This window comes from Lepidochelys kempii, chromosome 5 (assembly GCF_965140285.1).
Source record: "Lepidochelys kempii isolate rLepKem1 chromosome 5, rLepKem1.hap1, whole genome shotgun sequence".
Classification (NCBI taxonomy): Eukaryota; Metazoa; Chordata; order Testudines; family Cheloniidae; genus Lepidochelys; species Lepidochelys kempii.
The window spans coordinates 56,795,326-56,813,517 of NC_136384.1; the positions used below are offsets into that span (position 1 = coordinate 56,795,326).

Here is an 18,192-nt window from a genome sequence, read left to right on the forward strand (position 1 = left end):
AGCATAGCTATATCAGTGTCATATTCTTTCCTGGCTTGTGTATCAGCAGCAAGATTAACTAACCTCCAATTGCAAGGCCAACCGTGTCCAAGTTTTGCCCTCATTCAAAATTCTGCCTACCTGTGAAACAGGTGCAAATGAGGACATAATGTGTCCTGTACAAACTGTATGCACAGGCCAGACTTTCAGATACCTGGCTGAGTTTGCAGATCAGGCTGTTTGAAAAGTAATTGGCAATGTGTAAATTTTATTAACTTAAAGTAAAAAATATTTTCTGTGTAGATCTACACTTAAAATCTAGGACAGTGGTCCCCAACCTTTCTGTGGGAATAGCTTATTGCTATTCCCAGAAGACCGTGGCAGGCACCGGACACCCCGCCACCAAAATGCCACTGCCGAGCGCGGCCGCCAGAGAACCAGCCGCCAAAGTACTGCCAAGAAGCGGCAGCAGCAACAAACGCCACCGCCAAAATGCTGCCGAGAAACGGCAATGCTTCTTGGCAGCATTTCGGCGGGCAGTTCTCCAGTGGCCATGCTCGGTGGCAGCATGTCGGCGGTGCGGTGTCCTGCGGGCGCACAAAAGTGTCTCAGCGGACGCCATGGTGCCCACAGGCACCGCATTGGGGACCACAGGTCTAGGAGAAAGGATCTGTGGGATGTAAACAGCCTCAACTGGGAGGCCAGTTGACTATGGGATAGAGCTACACAGGAGACGGATCAGAGAATACATTTTTTGTAAGGTGGAGGCTCCGGGGAAAGGAAAAGGAATTACTGTGTTAACCTCTTCCCTGGACTCCTACCAGCTGATGCCATTCCATCTTGTTCCTACACAGGAGGTCCCTAACTAGCTGCAACAGAAAGAAACAAAGGCAGAGGTGAAAGTAAGCCGGTACGGTCTGATACAGCCAACCAGTAAGAGCCGGTACACAGCCAACCATACCGGCAGGACCACTGATGAGGGGGGCCAAAAGGCGCAGCTTCCCCAGGGCCCCGCAATTTAAAAGGACCCAGGGCTCCTGGCTGCCACTGCTGCTACCACTACCATGGAGCTCCGGCGATGATTTAAAGGGCCCAGGGCTCCCGGCCGCCACTACCGCAGCTGGAGCCCCTGGCCCTTTAAATCGCCGCCAGAGCCCTGGGATAGTGGTAGCAGTGGCCAGGAGCCCCGGGGCTCCGGCAGCGATTTAAAGGGCCCGGAGCTCCAGCCCTTTAAATCACTGCTGGAACCCTAGGGTAGCTCTGGCAGCAGCAGCCTGGAACCCCGGGCCCTTTAAATCACAGCCTGGCCATGCTGAAGGGCTGGCCTGGGGAGTCTGGCCCCAGCCCTGCCCCTTCTGCCTGAGACCTCACCCCTTCCAGTTGAGCCCCCACTCAGAACCCCGGCTGCCCTGTGTACTGGTAAGTCCCTTAAGTTACTTTCACCCTGAACAAAGGGTTGTCCAATACACTTTGCTGGTGAGGACATACTGGCCAAGAAAACTATTTCCTTACCCCAGCAAGATTTAAAAAATTCCTCCTGCATCCTATTTCTTCAAGCTTTGTCTAGATTTTAAGCATCATTTCTGTAGTTTCCCTTACAACAAAAAGGACACACATGCATATATATACTGAATACTTCCACTTCTGTAGGGGCTTAGCTCCAAGTTTTAAAGATCATGCTCATCACAGAGTAAGAACTGAGGCCTTCAAATCATGCCAGCATAAGAGCATTTTGTTTTTTAAAGGGAGACAGTAGTTTGGGGGTAACATCTACTAAACACCGTAAGATCATCAAAACAGAAGAATTTGGAGACTCTGAAAAAAACTAAAAGGAGTAAGCGAGCTGTAGCTCACAAAAGCTTATGCTCAAATAAATTTGTTAGTCTCTAAGGTGCCCCAAGTACTCCTTTTCTTTTTGCGGATACAAACTAACACGGCTGCTACTCTGAACCTGAAAAAACCTGTTACCTACCTTTCGTAACTATTGTTCTTCGAGATGTGTTTCTCATGTCCCTTTCAACAGGTGTGTGCGCGCGCCACGTGCATGATTGTCGGAAGGTTTTCCCCTTAGCGGTACGCGTTGGGTGAGCTGTGAAGTGTATATAGGTCCCTGCCGACTCGTCGCCTGCTCAGTTCCTTCTTGCTGGAATACTCCAACAGAGGGGAGGTGGGCGGGATTTGGAATGGACCTGAGCAACACATCTCAAAGAGCAATAGTTACGAGAGGTAGGTAACTGTTTTTTCTTCTTAGAGTGGTTGTTCATGTGCATTCCAATAGGTGAGTTCCAAGCAGTTTCCCTGCGAGAGGGGTCGGAGTTCACCTGCTTGCTGAGTGCAGGACTACCCTGCCAAAGGCTGCATCATCCCTCGCTTGCTGGGTAATGGCGTAGTGTGACGTGAAGGTGTGGATGGTGTTGGTGCCTTGCATAAGTCCTGGATAGGGACCTGCGCCAGGAATGCTACGGAGGACGCCTGTGCTCTTGTGGAGTGCGCCGTAATTGAAGGGGCTGGAATTTTTGCCAGGTCATAGCAAGTCCTGATATAGAACGTGAGCAGGGGGTTGGACTAGATGACCTCCTGAGGTCCCTTCCAACCCTGATATTCTAATCTATGATCCATGATGAAATGTGCTGGGATGAGATGGCGGGGCCCCCCCTCATCCTTTCTGCGATTGCAATAAAGAGCTGTGGTGATTTATGAAATGGCTTCGTGAGCTCAATGTAGAATGCTACGGCACGCCTAACATCCAGGGAATAGAACATGCACTCCCTGCTACTGGCATGGGGTTTAGGGAAGAACACAGGTAAAAATAGGTCTTGGTTCACATGAAACTGGGAGACTACCTTTGGCAGAAACGCGGGGTGAGGGCACAGCTGCACTTTGTCTTTATAAAAGACTGAATAGGGTGGTTTGGAAGTCAGAGCTCCGATACCCTTCTGGCCAAAGTTATGGCCACCAGAAAGGCCACCTTCCAGGAGAGATAGGACGGAGGGCAGGTTGCCATGGGCTCGAATGGGGCCCCCATGAGTGTGGACAGGACCAGGTTGAGGTCCCACTGGGGAACAGGCCGTCGTACCTAGGGATAAAGCCTGTCTAAGCCCCTAAGGAACCTGCCCACCATGGGATTACCGAACACTGACCCACCTGTTGCCCCTGGTTGAAAGGCCAAAAAGGCAGCAAGGTGTACCCTTAGAGATACTGCTAACCCCTGCTGCTTGAGGTATAACAGGTAGTCCAAAGTAAGCGAAGTTGGAGCTAGCTGTGGTTCGGTTCCCCTTTGCCAAAACCAAATGGAAAAAAGCTTCCACTTTGACAGGTACATGGCACGAGTGGAGGGTTTCCTACTTTCCAGCAGGACCTCTCTCACTGGGTCCAAACACTGAAGTTCAAGAGGGGTCAGCCATGGAGTTTCCACGCCATGAGGTGGAGGGACTCCAGACTGGGGTGTTGCAGACGGCCGTGACCCTGTGTGATTAGGGTCGGACATACAGGAAGTGCCACTAGTCTGTCAACTGAGAGGTTCAACAGCATTGTGAAGCAGTGCTGGTGGGGCCATGCTGGAGCTAGGATGATCTAGGAAGCACCATCTCAGCGAGTCTTGAGGAAGACTCTGTGTATGAGACGGAAGGGAGGGAATGCGTAAAGCAGGTGACTCGTCCATGAAAGACGTCCGCGATGGAGTCTACGCTGTGGTTCAGGAAGGAGCAGAACTACTGGCACTTCCTGTTGCTCCACTTCGCAAACAGGTCTATGTGGGGAGAGCCCCACTTCTGGAAAATCAAGTGTGCAATGTCTGGCCAGAGGTGAAACGAGCGGCTGAAGCTCCTTTTGCATTCCTAGTGTGACACCTCTAGATGCATCGACTGGGTGATGCAAAAATCCCACAGTTCAAGGGCTTCCTGGCACAGAGGAGAGGAGCGAGCATCACCCTATTTATATAGAATATTGCTGCAGTGTTGTCCATCAGCACCGACACAATTGTGCCCTGCAGGCAGGCCTGGAATGCTTGGCATGCCAGATGAACCGCCCTTAGCTCCCTTACATTGATATGCAGTTCTGTGTGGGACCATAGGCTTGGGTTCTGAGACTGCCCAGGCGTGCTCCCCAACTGACTGCCGAGGCATTTGTGATGTAGGATGGGGTTTGGCAAAGGGTACTCCCACACAAACAACTTGTGGTTGTGGCCACCAGTGGTGAGACTTGAGGATGCAATGGGGGAGAGTAACTATCATGTCCAGCGGGTCCCTGCCCAGACTGTGCACCCACGCCAACCATGACTGGAGGGGCCGAAGGCATAACCTGGTATGCTGTACCACATATGTGCAGGCTGCCATATGTCCCAATAGTTTCATGCAATTTCTGGCTGTGGTTGTGGAAATGGGCGAAGGTTCTCAATAATGTTCGTGAGTGCTTGGAAGCGCAGCTCCAGCAGGAATGCTCTGGCCTGGGTGGAGTCCAAGAGAGCCCCTATGAATTCTATTCTCTGCGTCAGGGCCCGCGTGGATTTGGGCATGTTCAGTATGAGACCCAGCCTGTGGAATGTGGCCCAGCCCAAGGACATATGCTCTGCAGCCCATGCTTGGGACTCGGCCTTGATGAGCCAGTTGGCTAGGTAGCGGAATACTCACACCTGACGTTTGCGGAGGAAGGCTGCCATGACTGCCATACACTTGGTGAATACCCCTGAGGAACCTCCTCTATTGCCCCTAGAGCGAGGAGTGATTGCACCTCCTGCAAGAGGAGTTGCTTGTGAGCATGGTCTCTGAAGGAGGGTGGGAGGGAACAGAATTGGATAGAATATCCCACCCCGACCGTGCTGAAGACCCAACAATCTGACATGATCTGGGACCAAGTACGGTAGAAGCAGAAGAGTTGATTCACAAAGGGAAGGGGTAAGGATCCGAGACAGAAACTGATGCGCTGTCTGCGGGTGCATCTTCAAAAGTTTGGCTTCGGGCCCGGGGGCTGTTTGACCAAATCCTGGTCTTGGCCTGAGGAGGACTGTGGCGGGCGCCTCCTATTATTTCTGCCCCATCTCCTTGACAAGTCTCATCTAGGAGGCCCAGAGTAGAAGCAGGATGGGGGCTGAGGCTTAAAAGGCTTTCTTGGGGGATCCACACCCTTGCACCTCAAAGACTCCAAAGTCGCCTGCGAGTCCTTAAGGCTGTGCAGGCAAGAGTCCATATTTTGGGCGAACAGGCCCACACAGTCAAAGGGGAGGTCCTGTATTGTGTTCTGGACCTCAGGGGTATCCCCGAGACCTAGAGCCATGCACTGCACCTCATTGTGATGGCAGTGGCCAGGGTGGATGACGCCGAATCCGCTGTGTCTAACAGGACCTGGAGGGAGGTTCTGGAGACGACCCTGCTCTCCTCGCAGAGCATGCTAAACTCCTTGCACGAGTCAGCCGGGAGTAACTCCTGGAACTTTGCCAACAATCTCCAAGAGTTGAAAGCATACCGCTTGAGTACCGCCTACTAGTTGGCCACTCGAAGCTGGAGGCCCCCAGTCAAATAGACATTCCGGCTGAAAAGATCCAGCTTCTTAGCGTCCCGTGACTTAGGTGCGGGACTCAGCTGTCCTTGCCACTCTTTGTGGTTGGCCACATCAACCACCAGAGTCCCCGGTTGAGAGAGAAGACTTGGTGTCTGACTCAGACCAGTAGTCTGTGCCCCACCATGGGGAGGGGTGGAGGCGGACGGTGCCGGGGAGCAGTACCGGGGAGATGGTGAGCAGCACCGTAACATCATAGGCTTGCCACGATGACGAACCAGAGGCGGTGCTGCCATCAGTGCCACAAAGGGTGCCGGAGCCACATGCGGTGCCAGGCTAGACACTGTAGCTGGTGCCGCTGACACTAGCCTGGGCTAGTGGTGCCAGGCTCCGTGCCATCATGGCAATGAGGTCTCACGCTGCCTAGCAGATGTCCAGCATGGAGGGAAGGTCGAGCTCTTCCTCCAAATCCTCCCAAGACAGGGAGTCAATCAGCACCAGACTCGACAGGCCTCCCATTGGGGCCAGAGTCAACAGTGCAGGGTCTTGAGGCCCAGACCGTGGGTGTCCCGTCAGGGGACACACACCGCTGGAGTCCCCTTGCAGCTTTTTGACAGGGGAACAACCCCTGTCTGTGTTCTTTTTCTTATGCAACACTGGGGACTGCAAATGGTGCCGCTTGGTGGCGCTGGCCTTACGGGTTGGGGAGCGGCACCGGTGCTCCTTGGAGGAGTCCTTCCTTGGTGCCGGGACATCATGCACCGAGGCTGGGGCGCTGCGCACCGATGATGCTGGTGCCGCTTCCGGTGCCAGCTGCGGGCAGAGGGCCGACTCCATCAGGAGGAGCTTCAAACGATAGTCCGCTCTCTTAGCCCAGGCCTGAAGCTCCCGCAAATTGGGCACTTATCTGTCTGATGGCCCTCTCCTAAACACTTGAAACAGGCAGCGTGTGGATCACCTGTGGGTATAGGTTTCACACACGTCTCGCACACCTTAAACCCGAGACCGGGGCATGCCCCGGTGCCTGGGGAAACTAGGCCGGGGGTGGGGGGGAAGAAGCCCCCCGAAGTAAGTCCAACTAATATACAAACTAATATATAATGAACAACTATACACACAACTAAGAAAAGTGAACCACTAGGTAGGCACTTGAGAATGCAAGAGACTGAGCTGCTCTAACGACTGGCACTGGCAGTAAGAAGGAATTGAGCAGGTAGTGGGTCAGCAGGGACGTATTTACACTGCCATAAAGGCGCCACTCCAGGAGTCTCCACAGCTGATCCGACGAATACCACGAGGGGAAAAGCCTTCTGACGATCGTGCATGCGGCGTGTGTACACACCTATTGGAATGCACATGAGCAATCAATCGAAGAAGAATATTAGGTCTCTAAAAAAAACCCATTAAACATCAGAATGAAGCAAAAAAACAATTAACACATTATAGAAAGGTATAAGCACCAAAGACGACATTTTTTTAAAAGTGTAATAAAAAGGGAAACCTTTCACTATGCTATACATTACAAAACAATATTGAATTCAACAGATTTCACTTGAACAGGAAAAATAATGCCTTCGAAAATATTTTCTATTCATGTCTCTTCAATTATTCCTATGCTTTTTGGGGTTTCTCAAGTGGAAAGAGCCAGTTAGCTCTATATTCACTATACTCAAGTATTTTAGTATAGAATAAGTTATTCAGAAACAGAAGAACTTTATAGCAATACTTATAGATCATAATCTAGTGCATCAGATACTAAATTGCAGCATAGGCTAAAACAGACCAGTCAGTTAAAAGTTTGACCTAAATCTGTTTTCAAGGAACACTTCCTTAAGACAGGAAGTCCTGAACCCCTCCTTCCAGTCCTACTTTTAAACATCTTCCTGAATTTGCCCTACTATATTTGAAATGTGTAGTTGCTACATTTTGCAACATTCTGGGGTTCTCTGGAGCAGAGTCCTTAACTTCAAGGGACACTGGAAAGGCCCAGAAGATTTAGCTTCCTTTCAGTTCCTCACCACCAGTTCCACATTTCACTTATTCAAATAAGGCAGCACCCTCTGGCATGAAGAACACTTAAGCAGTCTAGCAATCATATTCATATAAATTCAACGGCACTACCCCTTCCTACCCTTAAGCTGTGTTGTGTGTGTGTGTGTGTGTTTTTGTTCTTAAAACAAAAAAGGAACTATAGCACCTCTGAAGAAATGATTGGTATATTCCATTTCAAAAAAGACTTAACTTTGAATTAAAGGTTGCTAAATTACATCTCTCACCAACAAACCATAAAAAGCAAAGAAAGAAGCAGTAAAGCCATTGAATACCCCTTCCACACTACTACTGTCAGCTTCTCTTAAGTTCCGCCACCCACAGCTCACATCACTCCCTTCATCCTAGAGAAAACACATTTATTGGTTATATATTCATATGTTCTGATGATTATTATAAGGTTGGTGTGACTTTCATAAGTTATACAGTATGTCAATTTTATTAGTGTAAATACGATAGACACTGTCAAATTTCAAATGGTGACTGCAAGATATTTTTTCCATGTTTCAAGAAAGTTTTGTGACTAGGTGAACTATATTACTGATTGCTACTAAATTTAGTAGCAATTTTTATATAGAAAATAAAACAAGCTTGTAGCATATGCACATACTGGTGTATTATATTTCCTGTCAGAGCTGAAACTGCGTGAGTTCAATCCTTGAGGGGGCCATTTAGGGATCTGGGACAAAAATGGGAGATTGGTCCTGCTTTGAGCAGGGGGTTGGACTAGATGACCTCCTGAGGTCCCTTCCAACCCTGATATTCTATGATTCTATGACTTCTAAATGAGAGTGTAAATATGCAGGCTGTGGAAGGTCTTCAGGTTGAGACAGACTACTGATGATTGGACACTAGATGGGTATTGAGTCACTTAGCTGCTTCTTGTCTTGCTTTTTATGGTTTGCATTGGTGGGATATACAGTTCAGCAATATTAACTCAAACCTTGAAAGTTTTGGTGTAAGAATTTTTCAGATTACTAGTAAGTCTGAATCAATGATTGATAGCTATTCATATGAATACTTATCAATATTGATATATCACTAGTTTATACCTTTAATTATTTTTGCTCTAATTTGTTGAAATAAAATCAAGAAATGAGAGAAGGGCTTATTGATGACAGAAGTTTAAACATTAGAGCTGTAAAAGTTGGAGGTAATATTGCATAAATTGTTAATCTTTATTTTCAAACTTCTGCGTGAACAGATTGTCAAGTTGAATGTCAACACAAGTCAGAAGGTTAAGCTAAGCAATAAAACAGACAGACTGCTTTCACATCTGGTGAATAGATCAGAGATGTAGTTTGTGAATGATAAGATAATAGCTCTGGTAACGAAACATTAAAACGAGTTTCCTTTTAGTTACTAGAGAATATCTGAAACTCCAAATTCAATGCATATTTGCAGCAAACAAAGTAAATGGTATGCTGAAATGCAACAACAAATTTGAGACGGATACTATGAGGAAAGGCTGTGTTGACAGAATTGTTTTTAAAAAAGAATTCACATTTGAGCTTTTTTTAAACTAAAGACTGAACCAAACACTTTCAAAGCTCATTAAAAATACATTTCAAGTAGGTTAAAAACAGAAGTAGAAGGCAAATGGCAGCACACCTTGCACTCAAGCAGTGCCCTACACATTATATTACAAAATTATATCCTGGCATTGAAAAGAATGTCTTGGCAAAAATCCGGTGGGAAATAAGTCATTGCATGTAGTGTGTTAAAGTGCTTAAGATTAGTAAATAAAAATTTACCTATCTTTTTTGCTTTTCCCCCTTTGTTGCTTCCCTGCAAGAATTCGTAATTCTTCTTCAGTGGGATGTTGATACCATCGTAAACTAAAAGAGAAATTTTAAGTAAACAAAACAAAAAAGAGCAATTAAACTCTCATATTTAAGTGAGAGTTAGAAGTTACATATTAAAGCATCTGCTACTTGCTGCTTCTCAAGCAAATACTTTATCTCTGTGTTTGGGAGCGAGGGAGTGGCAGGAAACTGAACCCTGAAACGTTTACAGCTAAGCCTTCATTTCTTTTTGAGGTGAACAGAAAAAACTTTCCAAACACACACAAAAGTACTTATGTTGCTCAGTTCCTAAATTCGTAAGAGAATGCATTGACAGTCTTAAATTTTACAAGAAAAGCTCCCTTACACATTAAAACACTGAACTGGTTTAAACTGACATTACAAATACAGCAATTAAGGCCTTGTCTAAATGGAAGAAATTGGAATAGCTATGACAGTCATTACTCTGGAATAACTCCCCTGTGTGGACACTATTTTGAAAATGATTACTCCTCTCAGAAAATGAGTAATTATTCCAGAATGAAGTCACTTTTACTCCAGACTAAATTGTCTACATGTGGGAGTTACTCTGGAAGAGCTATTGGAGAAAGTATGGAGAAGATGGAGCTGGCCAACTCCTCAGGTGGCCGTATCTTCTATGCCAGATAGGATGTAACTGACTAGAACCCTAGGTCCTTCTGTTCCAAAAACAAGAGAGTTTACACAAGAGTTCCTTCTCAGTCAGGTGGTGAGCTGATACATCAGTCACATTTTCATTCTGAAATGTTGAGACTGGTAGGTAGGAGAGCCTAGGTATTAAAGAAAACACCACAATGGGAAAATATATCTGCACTTACCTTAAAGTTTCTTTTCTTAAAGTAATAAGGTCCACAGATCTGTTACAACAGGTATTTCAGCCTGCTTGTAATTAGGGGCCAGAATCAGATTGGTTGGTCACTGACAGCAAGGGAATGGCCTGCCCCCTGAAGTTCCCCTTAGTTGAGGCAACTTCCAGTCAGAATAATTTAAGTCTACTTTCCTAAATTACGGATTGTGTTAAAAATACGAGGTAAAGACAACAATTTCTCCTACTGCTGGGCATGGGAAATTCCCCGAATGAAAACAATGCCATATCACTGCATGTCAATTTCCATCTCTATTCTGGATGATGCAATTTGTCTACAGAGCAGGCCAGATCTGTGGACCTCATTACTTGAAGAAAAAAAAATATGGACAATTTTTCCTATTCTTTATTGTGCTCAGGTCTGCAGATCCATTACAATTGGATTTTCATAGCTATGTGCCTCTAGGGTGGGAAGCAGAAGCATTCTTTAAATATGGACATCTAAAACGAAGTATATTATATATACTCTATCTTTCCTGGGGCACTACAGTATTGACTTCTGCCAAAAAAAATGGCCACGGTTAAAATACTGGATTAACCAATATATAAAATATGGATGAACGAATATACCAGTGCTCATGCAGCTGCCTGGCAAATCTCAATACAAGAAACATGACTTCTCTTCCCTAAGACTGTCAGTGCTCCTAAGGACTGGACTTTACTGCTTGACAGAAGGAAGAATATTTCTTGAATTTACTTTGAGAATGAATACTATGACAATAAATTGCAGTGTTGTTGTAGCCGTGTTGTTCCCAGGATATTAGAGAAATGAAGTGGGTAAGGTAATATCTTTTATTTGATGAAAGAGACAAGCTTTCATACTACACAGAACTCTTCTTCAGGTCTGTGAAAGGTACTCATTGTCGCAACTAAATACAAGGTGGAACAGATTGTTTAGCATAAGGAGCTAATGTTGTAGAGGACCATTCAAGATGAAATGGGCAGTTAACACTCGTGCAATCATAGGAAAAAGGAGGGTTAGTAAGTTCTAGATTGTTGTATTGAACCATAAATCCAGTGAGTCTATTGAGTTCATGATTTTTGGTATCTAGCAGTTATTAATTTAAGTTCCCAGGCTCATCTTTTGAAAGTGTTGTTCAGGTTTCCTTTGAGGATGAAAACTGAGAAGTCAGATAAAGTGTGATCATTTTGTGAAAAGTATTCACCCACAGGTGATAAGGGTTTTTTTTGTTTTGTTTTGTTTTGTTTTTGTCTTTTATCATTTTTCTGTAGGAGTTAATTCAAGAGTGTAGTGACTGTCTGGTTTCACCCATATAGTTGTTATTGGGGCATTTAGTGCACTGGATGGACATACACCCCACAACTCAAAGCAGCACCAGACTCTGTCATAACAGACCCAAAAGCTGCGCACACATCTCCACTGCGACAATTATCAATACCCCCTACTACACACCTCTCAAGATCCATGTGTCCTATACATGCCTATCACAGCAGGGCTTCACAACTATATGTTGCCCTTGGAATTCCACATGGGATTTTTATGACAGTAATTAACGAAGAAAACTGACAAAAATCAATTCCTGTTCAAATATTAATATACTTGTAGATCTAATTTATTTAAGCACACAGTTAAGCTTAACTATCTTTTAGTCAGAAAGGTTTTTCTGATATTAACCTAAAGCACACTTGCTGCAAGCTAAGCCAAATCACTTCTCCTGCCCGCAGACATGGAGAACAACTGACCACCATTCTCTTTATGATGACCCTTCACATATTTGAAGACTTACGTCCTGTCCCCCACTCCCCAAAATATTTTCTTCTCTAGACTACATGTATCCAACTTTTTTCAACCTTTCCTCACAGATCAGGTTCTCTAAACCTCTTATTTTTGTTGCTCTCCTCTGGACTCTCTCCAATTTTTCCATTTCTTTCTTTTGGTTTGGTACCCAATACTGAACACACACCCCCCCCCATCTGAGGCCTCCCAGCATTCAAGAGAGAGGAATGGTTATCTCCCAGTTAATATACCGCAGGAATGACATTTGCTTCATTTGCAACAGCATCATATTGAGGACTCATTCTCTTTGTGATCCACTATAAATGCCCAGATCCTTTTCTGCAGTACTACTGCCTAGCCAACTATTGCCCATTTTGTACTTGTGCATCTGATTTTTCCTTCCTAAGTGTAGTACTTTGCACTTATCACTGAATTTCATCACATCCCTTTCAGACCAACTCTCCAACTTATCAAGATCATTTTGTATTCTAATCCTGTCCTTCAAGGTGCTTGTAACCCATCCCAGCTTCATGCCATTCACAAATTTACTAAGTGTATTCTCCACTGTGCACTTCAAGTCATTAATGTTAGCAACAAGAAGAAAGTCAAAGAAAGTGTGGGCCCCTTACTGAATGAGGGAGGCAACCTAGTAACAGAGGATGTGGAAAAAGCTAATTTACCCAATGCTTTTTTTGTCTCTGTCTTCACGAACAAGGTCAGCTCCCAGACTGTTGCACTGGGCAGCAAAGCATGGGGAGAAGGTAATCAGCCCTCTGTGGAGAAAGAAGTGGTTCGGGACCATTTAGAAAAACTGGACGAGAACAAGTCCATGGGGCCGGATGCACTGCACCCAAGAGTGCTAAAGGAGTTGGTGGATGTGATTGCAGAGCCATTGGCCATTATCTTTGAAAACTCATGGCGATCGGGGGAGGTCCCAGATGACTGGAAAAAGGCTAATGTAGTGCCCATCTTTAAAAAAGGGAAGAAGGAGGATCTTGGGAACTACAGACCAGTCAGCCTCACCTCAGTCCCTGGAAAAATCATGGAGCAGGTCCTCAAGGAATCAATTCTGAAGCACTTAGAGGAGAGGAAAGTGATCAGGAACAGTCAGCATGGATTCACCAAGGGCAAGTCATGCCTGACTAATCTAATTGCCTTCTATGACGAGATAACTGGCTCTGTGGAGGAGGGGAAAGCAGTGGACATGTTATTCCTTGACTTTAGCAAAGCTTTTGACACAGTCTCCCATAGTATTCTTGCCAGTAAGTTAAAGACGTATGGACTGCATGAATGGACTATAAGGTGGATAGAAAGTTGGCTAGACTGTCAAGCTCCAAGTCTAGTTGGCAGCCGGTATCAAGCAGAGCGCCCCAAGGGTCGGACCTCGGGCCAGTTTTGTTCAATATCTTCATTAATGATCTGGAGGATGGCGTGGATTGAACCCTCAGCAAGTTTGCAGATGACACTAAATTAGGAGGAGAAGTAGATACGCTGGAGGGTAGGGATAGGATACAGAGGGCTGTAGACAAATTAGAAGATTGGGCCAAAAGAAATCTGATGACGTTCAACAAGGACAAGTACAGAGTCCTGCACTTAGGACGGAAGAATCCCATGCACCGCTACAGACTAGGGACCGAATGGCTAGGCAGCAGTTCTGCAGAAAAGGACCTAGGGGTGACAGTGGACGAGAAGCTGGATATGAGTCAGCAGTGTGCCCTTGTTGCCAAGAAGGACAATGGCATTTTGGGATGTATAAGTAGGGGCATTGCCAGCAGATCGAGGGACGTGATCGTTCCCCTCTATTCGACATTGGTGAGGCCTTATCTGGAGTACTGTGTCCAGTTTTGGGCCTCACACTACAAGAAGGATGTGGAAAAATTGGAAAGTGTCCAGTGGAGGGCAACAAAAATGATTAGGGGACTGGAACACATAACTTATGAGGAGAGGCTGAGGGAACTGGGATTGTTTAGTCTACAGAAGAGAAGAATGAGGGGGGATTTGATAGCTGCTTTCAACTACCTGAAAGGGGGTTCCAAAGAGGATGGATCTAGACTGCTCTCAGTGGTAGCAGATGACAGAACAAGGAGTAATGGTCTCAAGCTGCAGTGGGGGAGGTTTAGGCTGGATATTAAGAAAAACTATTTCAGTAGGAGGGTGGTGAAGCACTGGAATGCATTACCTAGGGAGGTGGTGGAATCTCCTTCCTTAGAAGTTTTTAAGGTCAGGCTTGACAAAGCCATGGCTGGGGTGATTTAGTTGGGGATCAGTCCTGCTTTGAGCAGGGGGTTGGACTAGATGACCTCCTGAGGTCCCTTCCAACCCTGATATTCTATGATTAATAAAAATACTGAATAGCACCAGACAAAGGGCAGTTTTCTGTGGGACCCCCACTAAAAGTGTCCTCCCAGTTTGAAATGAATCACTGAGAACTATTCTGTGAGAATGGTTTTTCAACAGTTGTACACCCATCTTATAGCAATTTCATCTAGACCACATTTCCCTAGTTTGCTTGTGGGAACGTCATGTGCGACTGCATCAAAAGCCTTACTAAAATCAACATATATCATATCTACAGCTTCCCCCTTATCCAATAGGCCAGTAACCCTGTGAAAGAAGAAAACTAGGTTGTTTTGGCTTGATTTGTTCTTGACAAATCCATGTGGTCTAGTAATTATCACTCAATTATCTTCTAGGTACTTACAAATTGATTTGTTCTGGTATCTTTATGGGTATCTGGTTGACTGGTCTATAATTTACAAGGTCCTCCTCTTTCCCCTTTTTAAAGATAAGTACTATGTTTGCCCTTCTCCAATCCTCTGGGACCTCACCCATCTTTCATGAGCTCTTAAAAATCATCACTAATGATTCTTAGATTGCTTATTGTCCTTAAGTACTCTAGGGTGAATTTTGTCAAGTGCTGCTGATCTGAATACATTAATTTATTGAAATATTCTTTAACGTGTTCCTTCCCTAATTTGGCCTATGTTCCTTCCCCTTGGTTAATATTAATTGTGTTAAGCATCTGGTCACAGTTAACCTTTTCAGTGAAGACTGACTCAAAATAGGCATTTAACACTTCAACCTTCTTTGCATCATCCGTTATTAGTCTCTTTTCCCATTAATTAATGGACCTAGACCATCCTTTGCCTTTCCCTTACCTCTAATGTATTTATAGAGCATCTTCTTATTTCCATTTATATCCCTTACTAGTTGAACTCTTTGTCCCTTAGCCTTTCTGATTTTGTCCCTACATGATATAGCTATTCTTTTATTCTCATCCTTACCAATTTGTCCTTGTTGCCACTTCTTGATTTTCTGGTCATGAAAGAGCTACAGATACAGCTATATTGGTCTCTTACTGTTCTTCCTGTCTTTTCTCTGCATTGGTATAGTTTGCTATTGTGCCTTTAATACTGTCTCTCAGAAACTGTCATCTCTCCTGAACTCCCTTCGTCCTTAGGTTTCCTTCCTATGGGACCCATGTCAAAGTCTGCTTTTCTGAAGTCCATTGTCCTTATTCCGCTGCTCTCACTCCTTCCTTTATTTAGAATCATGAACTATCATTTTGACATCACTTTCACCCAAGTAGCCTTCCACCCTCAGATTCTCAACCAATTCCTCCCCATTAGTCAGAATCGTCTCATAAAGCTGATCTCCTGTTATTTTCCCCCACCTTCTTAAATAAAATGTCCCAAACACATTCCAAGTTCTTTTTGGACTGTGTGTTTTGCACATTACTTTCCAACTGATGTGTGTGTATTTAAAGATCCCCCATTACTACCAGGTCTTGTGTTTTGGACACTTATTTGTTCTAGAAACTCCCCCACCCTTCTCCTCCTGTGTTTGTATTTTGTTTTTTAAGGGAACATAGGAAAGGGAGGAAAAGAATGCCATTTGAACATCTTAAAACTCAAAAAACTCAACACACACCTGTTAGAGATAAATGGTGTTGGCAATTCCTTTTTCAAGTGAAGATGAAAGAGTTCATTAATTATTTTTAGAGCACTCAAACCTGTGCTGCTCTGATGCTTAATATGCTGCAGATAATGCCCAGCAATGAGAGACCTTGCACAGACAAAAGTTTAGCAGTTCCTTTTAAATTTAGGTTATCATTCCCCTCTCTTCCTTGAAACTCAACAGCTCCCAATATGCATACAAGCTAAACAGGCCATTCTCAAATATCAATATATAAATATGTACACTTTGGGACCTTCAGTTATTTTTCGAGGACAGGGGTTGGCACCATCTTATACTCAAACAACTCCTAACCTAATCAATTCCCACAACCCCACCTTGTAACAGGATGGAAATGGGTTTCTTTTTAAAGGGGAGGTAACCCTAAACTGCAGAAGAAAATGGTAGTGGAAAATCATGTAGAAATACTGGTAAGATGCCTGGAGAATGTACACATAATCCAAGTGTACTTCTTCAGAAATCATTGAAAAAAAGTGATGATTTGGGACTTTACTAATAACTTAGAAGGTTATTGTTAAAATCTGGAAAATGCCCTCTATGAGAAACAGTATAGCATTTTCTAATGATGTAGAGTTTCTTCGGAAGAATAAACCAACTACAGTTTTCTAAAATGTAAGAAAGATTTATATTCACGGTAGCTGCTGTTTTTAGTTAGTTATGGAAAATCATTCTGGGAATGCTCCCTTTGCAACACATTATGTCTGTTTGATCTATTGTTGTGAGGGAGCAGTATATTGAAATTTACACAAATCTTGCCCTATGAAGTAGTCAGAAAATAGGATTTTTGGTAAAATTTCTAAATACTGCTTATATGCAAGGTAAAACAAGAGTGGAACCACTAGGTACACGGAGTCATTGCAGAGAAAAGTTGATCACTATGGGAGAGCAAGAACTAAGCTGTATCTTAATATTAGAAAGTGCTGTACAGCTCATCTCTCTTAAAAAAGAAAAAAATGTCAGCCAACCAACAGCATGCTTAACTGTATAACAACCTTAACACTGAATGTATCCGATGAAGTGAGCTATAGCTCACGAAAGCTTATGCTCAAATAAATTTGTTAATCTCTAAGGTGCCACAAGTACTCCTTTTCTTTTTGCGAACCTTAACATAGTTCCTTTACAATGAGAATTTCATTATATTTTCAGTCTGATGTCACAATATTACAATTTTCTACATATGGTGCAAACGATGCAAGTAGTTGCATTCTGCTGGAAATGGTTGAAACCTTTCCTGATTAGTTTAATTTTCCGATTTCTAGACTCTATACCAAGTGTCACCACATCCATATATACTGTAGCAATTCATTGTTTCTTATCTTACCTGCCACTACAGAGAAGCCAACGAGCTAGAGAATAGTGAGGTATGATCTTCTGTATGACACTAGCCATCACCATGGTAACCACGAGCTGTACACCTATCACACCCTGTGGAGGAATAAGTTAAGTCAGTATATGTAAAAACCCTAAAGTACAGACCTTTTATATTTTAAAAGCAACCTTTCATAAGACGTCTAATGAAGGTTTGTTTTTGTTGTTGTTTTTTAAACGAGAGGCTTACTACATCAGTTTTATTGAATGATCTGAGACTTGCTACATTCAATCCTAGACCTGTTCTAAAAAAGGCACTGTTAGGCCATGGGACCAGTAATAAGTGTCCTGTCTGACAGCTCATGAGTCCTTAGCAGTGGCGGACTTAGGGTTAGCGGGCCCTGTGCACAGCTTCATTTTCATACACACCCCTCCCCCACTCGGGATCCAGCCAAGCAAAGGAACACTCTCTCATCTCCCCCACCCCCCGTTTTTCATTTTTTTCTTCATCCTCCTCCTATATTATAAATAATAGGAAGTAAATGACAGTACAGTGAGGTACCTTGATTGGGGCAGAATCTTGGAGGAAGTTTGGGTGTGGGATGCGGGCTCTGGGCTGGGGTGCAGAAGGGGTCATGGGATGGCACTTACCTTGGGTGGCACAGCTCCCAAAGCGATCGGCACACCCCTCGGAGGGTGGGGGGGGGGATCTCTGCAAGCCACTGCCCGCAGGCACCAGTCACACAGCTCCCATTGGCTGCAGCTCCCAGCAAATGGGAGTTGGAGTCAGCGCTCAGGGTGGGGGCAACACACAGACACACCCCCCCCTAGGGACTGCAGGGACATGCCGGCCGCTTCCACAAGCGGTGTGGAGGAAGGGAGGCAACGCAGGCAGGGAGCTGCCTTAGTCCTGCTGCTGGCACATCTCTGCACGCCCCTTCGGGTGTGGCGGGCAGGGCAGC

At 44.8% G+C, this 18,192-nt stretch overlaps 1 protein-coding gene across 6 annotated transcripts in view; it reads right to left on the minus strand.

The window, feature by feature from the left end:
• Nucleotides 1-18,192, minus strand: part of TMEM161B (transmembrane protein 161B) — a 71,088-nt gene that overhangs the window by 30,050 nt on the left and 22,846 nt on the right. For 5 of the 6 annotated variants that reach the window (XM_073344430.2, XM_073344432.2, XM_073344429.2 and 2 more), the window contains 2 exons: nucleotides 17,244-17,347; nucleotides 9,276-9,359 (listed from right to left, as the gene is read on the minus strand). In XM_073344430.2, coding sequence (XP_073200531.1) covers nucleotides 9,276-9,359; nucleotides 17,244-17,347 — 188 coding nt within the window. The remainder of the gene's footprint in view (nucleotides 1-9,275; nucleotides 9,360-17,243; nucleotides 17,348-18,192) is intronic. The other variant, XM_073344436.2, reaches the window with a different exon arrangement.